Below are 17,383 nucleotides of genomic sequence, written 5' to 3' on the forward strand. Positions count from 1 at the left end.
GAACTTGCACTCCTGGTCCGAGCGTGAGCACGTGCCCCTCTGGAACTCCCGACACACCTCGAGCGTCAGCCACTTTGTGTCGCGGATGTGTGCCATGTTCATCGCCATGGCAACACGCCGGCAATAAGTTATTCCGAGCCAAAAAGCAGTTCGAGCGTGAATAAAAGTACCTCTCGTGTTTTTTTTTAATCCACAGCTATAAGGTCTTTTTTTGTTTATTTGCAGTGAAAGTCTGTGACGTTGAAATTAAACTTTCAAAAAGGAAGTCACTATTGATTAAAAAGGGCTCCTTTTTCCAGAGTGAAATGTTGCAGGACGAATGTTATTGGAGATCTTTCCCACGATCAATCAACCACAGCGGCCGTGTTTGTATCCAGGAGTGCCGATGCCGCTCGCGGGCCTGACTTTTGCCTGCAGAGCGAACTCACCTAAAACATTCACAAGCCGACGAGGCACACCCGAGAGCCCTCTGGTTCGGTGCGGTGGAGCAGGCAACGAAGGTGATAGTCTGGGTGTAGCCTGCTACAGGAAGGTCACGGATGCTGAGGACCGAGCGGAGGCTTAGAGGGTTGAAGGCGGAGGTTAAAAGGCGAGGTGGGTGAGATGCTGCGCGGTGTGTCGGGGCTGCTGGTGGTAAAGCTGGTCAGCTGGTGAGCGGAGTGGATGGTGATGGTGGAGGATGGACGAGCAGGTCGGAGCGTAGGCTGCGAGGTGGGTACTCGTGTTACCGTGGCAGCAAGCGAGCGAGGCGGGGGGTGAGGGGGTGGAGCTTCAGCTGTAGAAGCAGGTCGAAGCTGCAGCAGGCATCAGGGAAGGCACTTCCTCTGGGGGGGAGAGAGAGAGAAAGATAAAGAGAGAGAGAGAAAGATTAGGGTTGATGATACGCATCCAAAGAAAGCATTCAGGTTTATTACTCGTTCATTTATCTTTCAGAGGAGCTTCTGACCTACAGCATTTTTTTTAATCTGCTGCTAAGCTCTGTGGGAATTAAGAATATGTAAAAATGTCAGTAATGCAGGGGTGTCAGCTAAAACAAATACAACTTTCACCCGCCCTGCACTCTGAACACACATGGTGCTCACACACACTCATCACGCCACGCCACACACACACACACACACACACACACACACACACACACACACACACACACACACACACACACACACACACACACACACACACACACACACACACACACACACACACACACACACACACACACACACAAAGCAGCCATTCACAACTTTCCACCTCTTCTGGTCAACGCAGGAAAATCCGATCAAATCCCGTATCACTTACAGTCGCGTACAGCAAAGCCGGCCATTGCAAATGTGCTCAGAGGTAAAAGAAAAGGAGGAGAGTGAAAGCGGAGGGGAAGTCGAGGCAGGGCAGGAGGGAGAAGAGGTTAGTCATTTCCCTTCTTGCAAAGCGGTGTGAGAGTGAGGACCAATGAGAGTTTGCAGAGTTGCAGCAACATTCTGGGCCGAGCGCCAGGTGAGAACACGGGGAGGAGCCAAGAGGAGGCTGACCTGCCTGCTGCTGGAGAGAGAGAGAGAGAGAGAGAGAGACTGAACTAATCAGTTTACTCATTATTTCTGACTACCTGATTTCTCGCGAAAAAATTACACATTTCTTTGAACTTTCATGAAAGATTCTAGATCATACTATTGTCCATAAACTTATTTCAATATGTGTAATTCACTCTTAAACCAAACTTCGATCCTCAAATGCAGAAGAGAGTGCTTTTTTACTTGTTTATATACACTTTTGGCCGTGCTTTGTATTTGTGGTGAATCCATTGTGCGGGGGTTTGTTCGGGGAATGTGAATGACTGGGCTACCGTGGGCCCGGTCGGCTCTTATCTCACAGGCAAGGCAAGGCAAGGCAAGTTTATTTGTATAGCACATTTCAACAACAAGGTAATTCAAAGTGCTTCACATAAAACCATTAAAAGCATCAAAACATAAGGCAGAAGAAAAGGAGATTTAAAAACAATTAAGAACATTCATTAAAACATTAAAAAACAGTGTAAGAAATAAAATGCAGTCGTAAAATGCAGAAATGCAGGAAATTGATTAATATATTAATTGAATGTGGTTCAATTAAAGGCAGCAGCAAACAGAAAAGTCTTCAATCTTGATTTAAATGAGCTGAGGGTCTCAGCAGACCTGCAGCTTTCTGGGACTTTGTTCCAGATATGTGGAGCAGAAAAACTGAACGCTGCTTCTCCATGTTTAGTTCTGACTCTGGGAACAGAAAGTAGACCGGTCCCAGACGACCTGAGGGGTCGGGATGGTTCATAAGGTAGCAGCAGATCAGAGATGTATTTTGGCCCTAAACCATTCAGTGCTTTGTAAACCAACAGCAGGATTTTAAAGTCAATTCTTTGTTGGACAGGAAGCCAGTGCAAAGACCTCAGAACTGGAGTGATGTGATCCACCCTCCTGGTCTTAGTGAGGACTCGAGCTGCAGCATTCTGAATCAGCTGCAGCTTTCTGATGGACTTTTTACAGAGACCTGTAAACACACCGTTACAGTAGTCCAGTCTGCTGAAGATAAATGCATGGACAAGTTTTTCCAAATCCTGTTGAGACATAAGTCCTCTAATCCTTGATATATTCTTCAGGTGATCGTAGGCTGATTTTGTAATTGTCTTGATATGGCTGTTCAGGTTGAGGTCTGAATCCATAACTACACCTAGATTTCTGGCTTGGTTTGTGGTTGAAGCTGAGCGGTGATTTTCAATTGTTCGTCCTTGGTATCAAAAACAATTACTTCTGTTTTATCTTTGTTTAATTGAAGAAAATTCTGGCACATCCAGTTGTTGATTTGTTCAATGCAGTTACCCAGCCCTTGTATGGGATTATAGTCCCCTGGTGACATAGTTATGTAGATTTGTGTGTCGTCTGCATAATTATGATAACACACTTTGTTGTTTTCCATAATCTGAGCTAGTGGAAGCATGTAGATGTTGAACAGAAGAGGCCCCAGTATTGAACCTTGGGGAACACCACATGTCATTTTAGTCAGCTCTGATGCGTAATCAGCTACAGACACAAAGTATTCTCGGTCCTTCCAGTAGGATTCAAACCAGTTAAGTGCTGTGCCAGAGAGTCCCACCCAGATTTGTAGTCTTTCTAGGAGTATGGCATGGTCGACCGTGTCGAATGCAGCACTGAGATCCAGTAACACTAAGACTGAACTTCTGCCATTGTCTATGTTTAAGTGGACATCGTTGAAAACCTTAACAAGAGCAGTTTCAGTGCTGTGGTGCTGTCGAAAGCCTGACTGGAAAACATCAAAGCAGTTATTTACGGCCAAGAAGTTGGTCAGCTGTTGGAAAACCGCTTTTTCAATTAATTTACTTAAAAATGGGAGGTTTGATATTGGCCTATAATTTTTCATCATTGGAGTCTAAACTAGCTTTCTTTAGGAGTGGTTTAATAACTGCAGTTTTTAGGGCTTGTGTGAAGACACCTGAGAGAAGGGATGTGTTTACAATTTGTAAAAGATCAGTGGTCATGCAGTTTGAAATATTTTTGAAAAAGTGTGTTGGTAGAATATCCAAGCAGCAGGAGGATGACTTCAGATGTTGTATAATGTCTTCTAGGCTTCTACGGTCGATTGAATGAAATTGTGTCATGATATTTGAATGGATGTTATTCAGAGATCGGGATAACACATATCCTGTGGTTGATGTGGAGGCACTGACTGCTTGTCTAATTTTCTGAATTTTGTCAGTAAAAAAGGAGGCAAATTGATTGCATGCCAGGTGGATTGGCGCTCAGCAGCTACCGACACTGGAGGGTTTGTTAGCCTGTCGACGGTAGCAAATAAGGCGCGTGTATTGTTCTTGTTTTTGGTTATGATGTCAGAGAAGAATGACTGCCTTGCATTTCTAAGTTCCAAATTATAATTGCGAAGTCTCTCTTTATAGATGTCACAGTGAACCTGGAGATTAGTTTTTCGCCACCTGCGCTCAGCTTTCCGACACTCTCGTTTCTCTATTTTGACCAGCGTAGCATTTCTCCAAGGAGATCTTTGTTTAGCCGAGACAACCTTCACTTTAGTGGGTGCAATGGCATCAATAATATTTTTTACTTTAAAATTGAAGCCATCTACAAGCTCATTGACTGAGAGGCAAGAGAGGGCTGGTGTGGAGGAGAACTTCTGAATAAATTGTTCACTGGTGTTTTCAGAGATGTAACGCTTTGTCACAACCTTGGTTTGGACATTTGTGTGCAAGGAGATTGCACTCTCAAAGAAAACACAGAACTGATCAGAGAGTGCAACATCAGTCACAGCAACCTTGGAAATGTTTACACCTTTGGTGATGATTAGGTCCAGAGTGTACCCCCTGTTGTGGGTGGGTCCTGTCACATGCTGAGTCAGATCATAGTTATCAAGGACACCACATAGTTCTATAGACTCTCTGTCCTGGGGATTATCAACATGGATATTAAAATCTTTTTCTATAAACTTGCAGGACAGGAATTGAGACGGCTAGCTGCATACAGGGCCCCGACTTTTCCTGGAGAGAGTCATTGGTGTCATTAGCCTTGTAGCCTGGACCCAGAAGATATCAATTATTTAGGGGAGACAGAGGATGGTTGTGGAACCGTCGAGGAGTGGGGCGAGGAGTGTGTTTGGTTCCAGCAATGACCAGCTCTTTCATGTGGTCAGTGAACTCCAGGTGGGGGGAGGATGGGGAGAGTGTGAGAGAGGAAAGGGACCTGGATGGAATTTAGGGGGTGGAAGTAGGTGCTGGGGAGGGAGGTAAAGACTCCTCGTCTAGGAAGGGTAGGGAAAGTGGGAGATCGGAGGCGGTCCCTGATGATGAGGTTGGAGACTCCTCCTTTTGGCTGTCGTTAGGCGGGGGTATCCTTCCCGTAAGGTCTCCATGGCGATGCTGTGTGGTTATCTCTTGTTTAGACTCCTCTCTGGTCTTGTCCTTGGCAGTAGGGACAGACGGGTGACGAAGGGAGAAAAATAGGTTTGAGGTAAAAGGTTTTACCCCTGACTTGTTCAGGCAAACTCCATGCGCTGTAAAAAGATGTCTGCGCTCCCAGAAAAGGTAGAAATTGTTGATAAAATGTACTGAATGGTCAGTACATGCAGTTGACAGCCATTCGTTCAGGCGGGGTAACTCACCACACCCTGTGTCGAGAAATCGCTGTTCCCAGAACAGCATGTGCACCTTCAGCAATGCTGAATTACGGCACTGCAACGCTGCAACACACTATATCAGAGCCCTGCAGCAGTGCAGCCCGGGTCATGATGAGCCAGCAAGGTGGATATATGTTACAGAGTGAAGGGGGGGGGGGCGTAGTTTCACATGCATGCACACCTATGGTGTGCATGCGTGTTTATTGCTGCAGCTACCCAAATACACTTTGTATGAAGTTGAGTTCGGGTGAGCGAGGATCACCTCTGAGCTCATCAGACTGAACTCGAGCCACAGCTGGATGAATGTGGTGGATGAGAGAGATGTCTTAAATTGAAGGTGCCACGGGGCTGTCTTCAATCAAATGAGAGAATGTGAGGAATTGATGCCAGAAAACGCCCCCCGTCCCCGCCCTGTCTGCCTGCCTTAATCTGTTTCTATGGTTTCTATTAGAGTCAGATGAGCACATATCCGTGAGAGACAGACAATGTGGTATAAGACAGTGCCAGAGCGATAATGAGCGCTCATTATGATCTATCATGCCTGGACATGGGTGTCCTTCCCCTATCGATTTCTTCATCTCCACGGTCTTCCTTGTCAGCGTGCCACTCCCTCTATCTGACTCCACTTAACCGTTGGTGCTCTTTGCGCTCGCTGCATCCATTTCAAATAGATGACTTATTAATACCATCTACTTATCTTCTCTAACGACGGAATTTAGACGGCTTTAACCAGTGGATCCTTCTCTGCTTTGGTCGTCTTGTTTCCCCCCCCCCCCCCCCCCCCCCCACCCTCCCCCAACTCCATGCATGCCTCTCTACCTCTGCGCCCCTCAATGTGACTGTCTGGCCTGCGTTCTCTCTTCCAGCATCCTCAGCAGCACTCCCTCAGACTCCAAGGTCTCGCATGCATGGTGCAAGGTCGACCACACTGGAGAGGGAAGATGGCGAGAGAGAGACAGAGAGAGAGAGAGAGAGAGAGAGAGAGAGAGAGAGAGAGAGAGAGACCGTATACTTCCTGTCGACCTTTGGGACACGTGGCAGAACATTACAAGGCTGCAAGAAGAGGAAGTGTGTGTTTTCAATATCAGCAGATCACCATCAGCTCACGGTCATGTGACACCACCTCATGCCTCAATGGCACAAACGGTTACTGACATGAAAAGCAATCCTGCCCGTCATTCACTTTCTCTTGGTTATAAGTCACAAAAACAAAATCTGTTGCCAACGAGTGAAAGATGAACACGCTTAACTTAACTTCCACTGAAAGCGCAAACTATGCACAACTGCCACGGATTTGGACGGTGGACTATGATGGATGACGCACAGACATTCGATTGTTTTCTTGAACACACGAGTTTGTTATCGAGGCATGTCTGAACTGATTGAAAAAGCTCGAGCTTGTTTCTAACCCGGTCTGGTCTTGAAGTTGTGACTAAATTCTAGAATGGTTCAGTTGCGGTGAGACTTCCTGAAAAATGGCGAGAGTGGCGCATTATTAGTCAAGTTTAGCACGTCCTCACCACAGGTCACGAGTAACTGGAGGCTAACTCGTAATCACATACGAAACAACAAGTTAACGGATGCGGTACGAGTAGAGATTAGGCTGAAATGCTCCTTGTTATATCTGATATGGCAACCTAACTAACAAACCACAGCTTCTGGTCCGAGCTCCAGTTTTTCCGCTTCGACTGCAGAGAAAGGGCCGTCCGTCTCTTCTTGGCTTGCTGCTGTTCGGTGAAAGGAGTGCTTTCAGCATATTGACAGAGGTGGAGTCAGGGTGACAGTGTGCTGAGACAGGTCATCTCGGTGGAGGACGCGGGAGGAAACGCAACACCCCAGGTCTCAGCTCCTGCTCCTCCATGTGCTCAGAATACAGCTCGTCAATACTGTCCTCGCTGACCTTTACGTACACTCAGATACACACGAGCACATACATGGACACACGAGCGTGTTCTTCTTCATGAGCGTGTTAACTGCATTTCTTTTAGTGATGCCACCTTTTTTCACGTTGGATGAGAGGTCTGCATACAATAAGTAAAAAGGGCAACAGCACATTGCTTGCATTAAAAATAAATGATCAATGCACAATTTATCCACACTTAAGTTTTGGATAAGTATGCTAACTTGAGTACCACCATTGTCGGTATGGTTATTGACCTCTTTGTCGCCATGAGTATCAAGTCGTCGTCTGCTCTCGACTATTAGTTTAACGGACTTATATTTTTAAATAACGTGGTTCTGAAAGTGAGTCTTAGGCGAAGGAACGCGCAGCAAACAATGCCTATTGATTCCTCTGAGAGCAAACCTCCGAGAGACAATTAGATCTCTTGTTTGACATACATGGACGGAGCTATCCACGCACACACACACACACACACACACACACACACACACACACACACACACACACACACACACACACACACAAACCTATATAAACACACAACCCTCTATGTGTCCTGACAGAGGGTATTCTTGTGGTGAATATCTGACTGTGTGTGCAACACTGCATCTTTGTGTGTGCGTGTGTGTGTGTAAGGATGTCGTAAAGTCAATGAGGATAATGGCTGGCCTTACGGTTTAATGAGTGTCTCATTGGCTCACATTTATGTTGTCTGTGTCAATGTGCTGGGACAAAGTGAAGGCTAGTTTCCACACACACAGACAGGTTACACATTTTAGGAAAAACCTGAATAAATGAGAAACAGAGCAAAAGCCAGGGATGAATGGTTTGATGAGTGCAGATCTGTCTATCTGTCTACCTATACAGAATGCATCTGTATCATTCTGATTTTCCTGGAGGATAGGCCATGCTAATGTAAGCTGGCTTGTGTTGGGACCTGCTTCTAATGTGCCGATGGCAGACCCAGAGCGGTCACAATGATAGAGACAGAGATGCTTCAGAGATGGATCGGTTTAAGATGTCACGGCTGTAAGCAGGAGCTCATGCAACAAGGACAGGCTGGTGTTGACATGTGTACCTCTGGACAGAAGCAAAACCAAATAAGCAAACACTTATTACTGGCTCCACGGGCGTGCTGCTCGCCCTGCTTGTTATCCCTGCTGTGTGGTTTCAGGTGGACACTGGCTTTGTTGCTCTATACTGCAGTATCTGACAAACAGTTATTACTGAAACGAGTAGAAATAGCTGAACGTCGCGGCAAGTTAACGACTTGTCGTGTCTCTGACATCGGTTGAAGTCAATTAACTTGAGCTCAGCTTGGAATTACGCGAAGTGGAAGGTGTCTCACTCAGCCAGAGCCGTGTCAAACTGCTGCTCAGAGGGAGGTTGAAATGTGGTCATAACACGGTAGGAACATACAGACGAGCTCTCGTGTAATAAAGGCTGAACCTGTCAGCGCAGACTCCGCCAAGCACATAATCCTGTCTGTAGGGCAGATCCTAGATCAGGGGCAACACACGTGAAATGCGGAGCAATTTGCACTGGAGTTCACACACACATCAATACACAGAGAGAGCAACATCATCTTCTGCATTATTAGCCATAATGTTGGCGTTGACAACAAGCAGCACGTTCCTCAAGCTTCTGCTAGTCAGATATTGATAGTCTACCAACAGCAGAGCTACCACGGGGACTTTACAAAGTCTCAACAATGCAATCTGCCACACATCTGTCTGTGTTGCGCATGCTTGCATGTGTGTACATACTTGTGTGTGGGTGTGCTACTGTCTGAGCCACCATGAATCCCCTTAAGTCACAACAACAACATTCCTCATCATCGCCCCAACCGCCAGCCAGGAGGAAACCCAGAGAGGCGAGGGGGAGGAGGGCAGAGGTGGTGAGGAGAGGGGACAAAGAAAGAGGGGAGAGAAGGAAGGCTAAAGTTTAAAGCTCTGAAGATCCTCTGGCTTTCGCATACCAGATGGACTGGAGCAGAATCATGCCTTGCTGTTACTCAGACAGTCTTTTGGACTCTCCGACAACAAAATGTTGAAAGGACTGCATCGGACAAGTAGTCGGATATTATCGCACATAAGAAAACCCCGTTAATCTCAGACACACTAAAATCAACTCAGTAAAGAAAGAAAAACATCACACGTTATCTCCCAAAGCCTGAATAAAGTACAAGACTACTTACTTCCACTCCAGTTAACAAATCGGACAGTAAAATCCCTTTATTTACTGGGTCTCCTTCACCCTGTCGCTCTCGTTCTTCCCTCTCTTTCTTTCTGTCTTCAACTTTCTTCCTCTCTCTCAGTTACTCCCCCCTCTGTCAGACGCATGAAAACACTCACTTAGTCACACACACACACACACACAAACTAAAGTACACACTCCCACAGACAGAGTCACCCTCTCACACACTCTCGCCTCCCGCGACCCAGAATGCCGGGCAAGATCCGACTGTACTGAAATACTGTGCTCACCATATAAGGTAGCAGCAGCCTCACATGTCACACGTAATTTACATGCAGCGGGGCGGGAGTTTGCCTTGCACGGCGCGCACACACACACGCAAAACCATGCTTCCCCCCCTTTTACACTGACGCAGCAAGGGAGGGAAGAGTGATCCAAGAGAATCACATTCTACCATCCTCCTTGTTAACCGAGCCCTGCAGGATAACTCCTAACATGTCCAACGTTGAGTCAGACGGAGGGAATGAAAGCTGAGTGGGCGATCTATTGATCCTCTTCGCTGCTTCCTGGAACAACCGTGGCCCTCCAAACACACACACACACAAACGTGTGCGCACGCACACCAGCTAATTTCCCCTGTTAACCAGCGCTACCCTCAGGAAGTAGCTATTGTGTGACAGTCTGCTTTGAGCCCAGAATGTGCCTTACTGTGTGCCTGTGTTTGTACGTGCATGCGTGTGTGTGTGTGTGCATGTATCTATAAAACAAGCCGTAACAAATCGAGGTTAACCCTGTGGCCCACATACTGAACACACAGACACACAGCAGACACTAAAGCAAACAATCCCCATAGCTCTACCTATGTTCCAATGCACAGGCGCTTACTTTGGGAAGTAAAGACTGCAGCACACACAGGAAAGGAAAGATCTAGATAAACCAATGAGACAAGGAGGAGGGTTATGAACCAAGGTCTTACCTCTCACATTGCTCTCCAGTTTGTGTGTGTGTGTTGTGTGTGTTTGCGTCCGCGTGTCGATTGATTCTGTGTTTATGCGTGTGTTCAGACAGGCCGCGACAGCAGACCCCCAGGCACCGGCTGGACCATTCTCAGGCAGGCAGGCAGAGCGCAACAAGGCAGGGCGACTGGCAGAAGACAGGCAAAGCGAGTGAATCGGCAGCGAATGAGTAGAGGAGCTGTGCGGAGCCGAGCACCACAGGGAGAGAGCGAGAGGGAGAGAGGGAGAGAGAGAGAGAGGAGGAGTGTTTGCCTGTGTGATTTTTGTCTGTGTGTGTGTGTGTGTGTGTGTGTGTGTGTGTGTGTGTACGTTGCAGCATTGACTGTGTGCGCTAGTGTCTCCCCTCCCCTGCCTCCTGAAGTGGCTGTACGGAGCTGCGCTGAGACGGGCTGGGCTGTGTCTCTACTGACTCACCAGCCTCTGGATCGTCCGTCTGCTGCCCGAGGAAAGTGGTGCTTGCTGGGTGGCAGTAGCAACAGCTGTGGTGGTGGAGGAGGAGGAGGAGGAGGCGGAAGAAGAAGAAGAGGAGGAGGGAGCCCTGACTGCACTGGGCACACACAGATCCTGCAGTCCCCTCTCCCTCCCTCTCTTCCTCGCTGAAGGCTGGCCACGCCCCCCTAAAACAACATCAGGAAGTGCTGGTTCAGTTACAGCAACACTGCCCTTGCTTATCCAGTGAATACTGAGGCAGGAGAGACAGGGGAGAGGGAGGGAAGAAGGAAAAATGTTGGGAGAGCATAGCAAGAATGTAAAGAACGAGAAAAGAAGGGACACGAGTAACAGAATAAACATGGAAGCAAGGAAATGCCGTGCAGATTGAGGAAGGGAATCAGACATGAAAGCTGGCGTAGTGATGTTAAATACTGCCAAGAGAGGAAAGAGTGAGACAGGAACAAAGGATTTAATGAGGTAATGATGAGTAAGGAGAAAAACAGCAGCTCGATAGAATGAATGGATTCATTCGTGTGGAGGAAAGAATTATGGACAGACATTTACAGGGAGTCTGGCTTCTGTCAGGATCCCCTCTTCTGCTGTGGCAAGCAAACCCTCACACACCTATACGCTCAGCCACACACTCCCACAGCTCTTGCCCACATAAAAAAAAGAAGAAGCAGGACACACTACGGTAGTAAAGTGGCTGTACATTCAGAATAACACAAAGTGTGAGGATAATCTGGAAATGTCTATTCAATAAGATGCAGCCGGTGCAGTTTGTTTGCAGGTAAGCAAAAAAAAAAAAGGCTAAACGAGACCAAATTGAGGCCACTGCTGCTGCCAGCATTCCTGTATTGCAGTTGACTCGAGGCGTCAGCCACCGAGACCTTTGCATCGATGGCAAAGCCAGAGAGCCTGAAGGAGCCTCCAAGAATTTGATCTGGACCTGATGCTGCAATATCCTGTAGCCATGGAGATTGCGGCCTTGGCGTCTGCAGGAATCTTTACAGATCTCGAGCTGCGCGCTGACACCAAGTTCTCCGTCTGATTCCGTGTATTGCCCGTGACTCACTTCATTTGACTGCGATCAAGGAGAAACTGCTTTGTGCACAATGCTGCCTCAATCTGAAAAGAAAAGCTTTGAAATGTCTTTTCATTGACAAAGAGAGAGAGAACATTCCTCACACTCACACCAGAACCCTGTTTGCTTAATACTGAGAAAAACTAAAAGTTATATCCCATTGCTTCTCCTGTGTACGAATGTCACGCCTGTCTTCTTGTTGCACCCCTTCCTTCTCTCTCAGTGTTGCACAGCTCTGTTTAATATAAAGCTGGTGATAAGTTATCTCTAATTTACACAGCGGGTCCTTAAACCCCAGGTTTAAGGACCTGTGGATCTGTGGTGGAGCCCCATCAGCTGCAGCGCTAACCTTTTAGCCAATATTCTGGTGCAACGTGTACTCAGAGTGAACATAAAAACACACCGTATACCCTCAGGCGTGAGGAAGTCATAGGGTGCCATAGTACTATTTTGCCATTGTTAGCCACAACAGCAAAGTGCATGCCGGCATCTATTTCCAACTGTCACTCGTTAGCGAGGAGATCTATTTCCCTGCTGGAACACGACCAGTGTGTCTTTTAGATGAGCAGACCAATCGGTCTGACTGCTGATCAATGGAAGCGGCGGGGTCACTCCGACCTCCACATGGAGTTCTCCTTGACCCGTAATGAAGAAACACGGTGATTGATGTCGTTGTGGCTCAATAGGAGACACGTTAGCAACGCCTCTAAAAGATCTCTCTGCGAAACTCAGACACTGACGTGGAATTTCCCCTCTGCAAGCTGAGTGTACGCCAGAGCTTCTGCTCCTTTCTGGCTCTACGTCTCTCTTTTACTGCCCCGATGGTCCATATTTCCTATTCATTGTCATCCTTCGTACACTATGTCCTCTATAAGTCTGTGTTTTCATCACCCTGTCTCACTGAAGTCCACTAAATTTCCCCTGAACAACCGCAGCCATTCGTCTATTTGTCACAACCAGCAGATCCATATTCCCCCGGTCCAGTCAGAGGTATGAACACAAAGCCAGCGTTGCAGTTTCCAGATGGTTTGCTCATCAACTTTTATTCGGCATATAACCGGATCAGATGTATGACAGAAGGCTGTTTCTCCTTTTCTAGTTATTTTCTTTTCTTTGAAGTGAAGTCATATGTTTGAGCGTGTGTGTCACAGATAAGAGGATGGAGTGACCGTTGTTCTCTGGAGGAGATTAATGAGGCCGCAGGGCTGTAGAGGTATGAGCAAAGCACAACAGGAATCAACACCCTGGGGTTGAGTCAACTCACATACACGACCAACTGAAAACAGGAAGAGGTGTCTACGTGGTGGAGTTAAAGGGGAATTCCACCGAATTCACACATCAAGATCAGTGAACTCATGGGTCATGGGGGGGGCGGGGGGGGGGGGTCTGAGAAAGAAACCCTTATAGTCTTATCAATTTGCATTATGGTCATTTATAGATTTTCGGTTGCATCTGTCTTTTGCAAATTTTGCAACAAACTTAAGTGATGCTTTGTATTGCTAAAGAGTAGATTAGAAGAGCAATGTTACGATATTCCAGAAACTCCCTCTCTTATCCTGCATGGATCACATGAACCCTGAACCAACACAGTCTGGCATGGGTTGACCAGAGCCTAACTCCTCACCTTCTCCGACCCTTATTTTCTCTCTCCCTCCCCCCTGATGAATGCGACTTTCCACCTTTAAGCCATCGTCTCAGCGCTCTGCTATTTCCCGGCCCTCTGCAAATGTGACTGGCTGGCTGACGCGAACTCTCACTCCGCCGAGGAAATGTCCCAGAGCTTTCCGTGCGCCAAACTCTTGACGGCTCATCTGTCACTAAGGCCGCAAATACACATTACACTCCCATTACAGACCATCACAGCAACAAGTGCAGCAGCACACAGTCTTAGCGGAAAAAAGGCCCACAGCTAAGGAGCTGTGTTCAACGTCTGCCATTTCCCCCCCATAGGTCATGTTCGAGGTAATTTCTACACTTAAAGCAACTTCTGCTCATGTGTTGCTTCAGAATGCACGGGCAGTATCCCACACAGTCAAAGATGTTAGAAACATGTACATGAGAATGGTACAACATGTGTGTATGCACACAATAACTCATTTTCTAGTGAGCACCATGCTGCGTACTTGTGGTTTACTCTTAACTTCCCTCCACTTTGACGCAGTGAGGGGAAGCAGGTGCAGTTGAAGCTGTCGGGTTTGAAACACAAGAGAGAGGAAATAGCACACTGTCTTGTCCCCATCTGACACCGTTGAGTATGAGAGTGTGTGTGTGTGTGTGTGTGTGTGTGTGTGTGTTCAAGCTTGAAGCTTATCTTGGAGATAAAATGAAAACGAATGGAAACACCCTTTTGCAAAGAGGCTTTCCACTTCAGCGTCGAGCTATTTTTCTGTCGAAATGTAGCCTGCAGATATACTGCCGCGAATATCCAATAAACTCTGCTTACAACCCAAACTTCTTACAGAATGTGTATCTCTTTGCGAATTTCTATAAAAAAGAAAAATACTGCAAATGTTGGCTTTCCTAAAACTGACACACTTACGTCTTTGCAGAATATCAGAGAAAATGTATTTTGTAGAAAAAAAGGGACTCATCACGAAAAGTCTGATACAACAAATCTATATGGAAAAAATAAAGTAATTTAAAGTTGTCAACAGAAATTGATGCATACCTGTTTGTCTGTCTATCGCTGACGCGGCACTGGGACAGACCGAGTCACTCCAACACAGGTCACACCAACGCAATGCACCATGGGATGCACTAACATCTTCATGTCTCTGCTCCTCTCACTCATACCACTCTCTCCCTCTCGTAATAGCATCTTCTGCTTGGCAACGGCCATACCACAAGTGTGGTTAGGTTTACAACGAACCATCACTGCGCAACATCAAGTCTCCATGACAACCACTCTTATCTCATTTGCATCGTCTGCTTGCATTATCTACTGATGCCAAATATGGTCACCTTGTTGTTCCCCGCCTCTCTCTGCATCCCCTTTTTAGAACTTCCTCTCCCCCCCCCCCCCCCCCCATTTTCACAACTGTGTGCACTTTGCTTCTAACGTATACTCGCGCACACACACACACACACACACACACACACACACACACACACACGCATACGCACACGCACACACACACACACACACAGACGCAGCCTGTGAGTGTGTGTAAAGAGGAAGTGCCATTAAGTTTGCAGCCTGAGAGATAAGCAGTGAAACAGCTTTTAGAATCAGGAAGTGGGGGTGCTGCAAAGGCTGCTTTCAACAGAAACGAGACTTGCAGCACGCTATCACAATCCTCCCGTGGATTTCACTTCCACACCACACCCCCCCCCCCCCCCCCCCTCCCCGGTATGTCTTCTGTGAAGTCGGTGCGGGCATTTGGCCTCCTCCTCCTCTTCCTCCCCCCCAAAAACGACAGTGTCTATCAAACCATCACTGGAATGTTGAACCAGGCCCCTGAAGCCCACACATACAGCAACACTCAGCAGCACTCAGCACAGAGAAAGAGACGAGCTCAATCACGCTGGACAGCACAGCAGAGAGGAGAGTGCAGAGAGGAGAGTGGGAGGCTAACCAGCATTTCATCAGCAGAAAAAAACACAACATACTGAGCAGGCTGCATGTAATGTGCAACACGCTGCATGTAATGTGCAACACGCTGCATGTAATGTGCAACACGCCACATGATGGCTACCGCGCTGAATTTGCTGAAAGGAATACATCATTGTTAAATCAATTATGAAACCGTGGCATGTTTACCATAAACAAATAAGGTCGAGACAAGTTGCAGCCTCCGTCTCTTTTTCAAAGATGAAACCACGATTCTGCGTGTTGCTTCATGTCACAAACATAATCGCACTACAGACTTGAAGCTTCTAATACCAATACACTGGATATAAGATGAAGTCATCTTCGAAGATTAATTTGACAATTTCAGAGGCATTTCGGTGACTTTTTATGCATTAAAAAGAAAGAATTAAAATGTGGTTCAAAAAGGGGATCTGCACTATTTAGCAATGTCACCATTAAGTTTGATACCATCAAGCAGTGGTTCCCAACGCAGGGGTTTGGACCCCCTATGTGGTCCCAATACATATCTGAAGGGTCACAAGATGCAACCTCTGTCATCTCAAGCCGAGCCACATCGTCTCTCCATCTGGCACGTTGACCTACCCAGGCAGTATCTGGAGAAGCTCTGAGGAGGCATCACAGTCTCTCCTCCTCTGGGCTGCAGGGCTGCTAAGACGCTGGGGATTGGAAGTCAATGAAACCAGGCCTAATTTAGCCTCCGCTGGAATCAGAGTGAGACTCCTTCCCTTTTTAGGGCTCCCTGGACTCTGCAGTCTGCGAGTGGCACTACAGCATTATAGCTACACTCAGGACCTGGAGAGACAGAGAGAGGTGGCAGTCAAACTTTTGTTATATGGACGCTCCATTTGAATTATTACCTCGGTCTAAAAGTCAAAACATGCACTGTGGGAACTATTCCAATGTCATCATTTTATTGTTATTGATGTTATTCACATCAGTCAGTTTGGACACTTTTACAATCGTCTTATCTTTACACCACTTTCAGCAGATGCATGTGCAGCTTGCTCCTGTAAATGACTGACACACATTGCTCACCGTCACAACAGTGTGATTAGGTGTGTGAGTAACTTTGGTGGGTGACTAACTTAACAGCCAGGGCCTGACACCGTGTAGTCTTTAATAACCCCGGTCTGCACTGAAACGAGATGCTGTCAGCCAGCCAGTGTCCGTTTTTTCTCCATCCTGATCTGGCTGATTTTCATGTGATAGAGAGGGAGAGAGAGAGAGAAGGGAGAAAACACTATAATATTCTATTTTAGTAGGTTTAAGAAATTCATTGATTTCCTAGCAATTTGTTTGGTATAAATAAACCTGCAACTAAAAGAACATGACTTGAATTACCTTTCTTAAAAAATCAAATTGAAATTCAACATGTTATTGTGTTTTCTTAAAAGACTAAGAGGTAAAAACAGGCAAGTGGAGGCAGTGGTACTCATGAAAATGATGGACACATTGCTATATATTTACCGTGGCAGTCCATGTATGTAAAATAAATGGATTAGAAGAGGATTACTCATAGAGCCTCCACTCCCTGCCCATCCTTTTGTTTTCTACTTGTGATATGACTACACATAGAAGACAGTGATCACATAAGCCATGGTATAGAATACACAATAGGATTATCTATGCTGGAGAGACTCAGTCTCATCTTCGCCTCCCACCGGCTGTGGGGAGCGCATAAAGACATGGCTGCCGCTTTACTGCAAAGTGTGTGGAATAACCCTGGCAAAAAAAAAAAAAAAAGCGATTCAAACTGACGCTATCCCATTAGTCTACTCAAGGCCCCTGCCTGACCAGCCCGCGTAACGAGGCGATAAAGGCTACTGGGGCAATACCCATTCGGAACTGTTTTTATAAAGAGAATTATTCATGTATCTTGTGTCACGGACGACTATTAATTCAATGACCCCCCCCCCCCCCCCCCCCGCACGAATTGCATATTAAAGCTTTCAGAGAAACTGTAGTGTTGGAGTAAGTCGTTGGCTGGAAGT

General features: G+C 46.7%; 1 protein-coding gene across 14 annotated transcripts in view; it reads right to left on the bottom strand.

Annotated features, from left to right (window-relative positions):
• mbnl1 (muscleblind-like splicing regulator 1) overlaps positions 1 to 14,518 on the bottom strand; it is a 39,948-nt gene extending 25,430 nt beyond the window's left edge. For 9 of the 14 annotated variants that reach the window (XM_079284584.1, XM_079284583.1, XM_079284580.1 and 6 more), the window contains exons 1-2: positions 10,699 to 10,893; positions 1 to 824 (exon numbers count right to left, since the gene is read on the bottom strand). The exon at positions 1 to 824 is cut by the window's left edge and continues 66 nt beyond it. In XM_079284584.1, the coding sequence (XP_079140710.1) occupies positions 1 to 108 (108 nt within the window). In that variant the 5' untranslated portion in view covers positions 109 to 824; positions 10,699 to 10,893. The other 5 variants (XM_079284588.1, XM_079284587.1, XM_079284585.1 and 2 more) reach the window with 5 other exon arrangements.
• Positions 14,519 to 17,383: the final 2,865 nt, after the last annotated feature.

Source organism: Melanostigma gelatinosum (genome assembly GCF_949748355.1).
Source record: "Melanostigma gelatinosum genome assembly, chromosome: 15".
Classification (NCBI taxonomy): Eukaryota; Metazoa; Chordata; class Actinopteri; order Perciformes; family Zoarcidae; genus Melanostigma; species Melanostigma gelatinosum.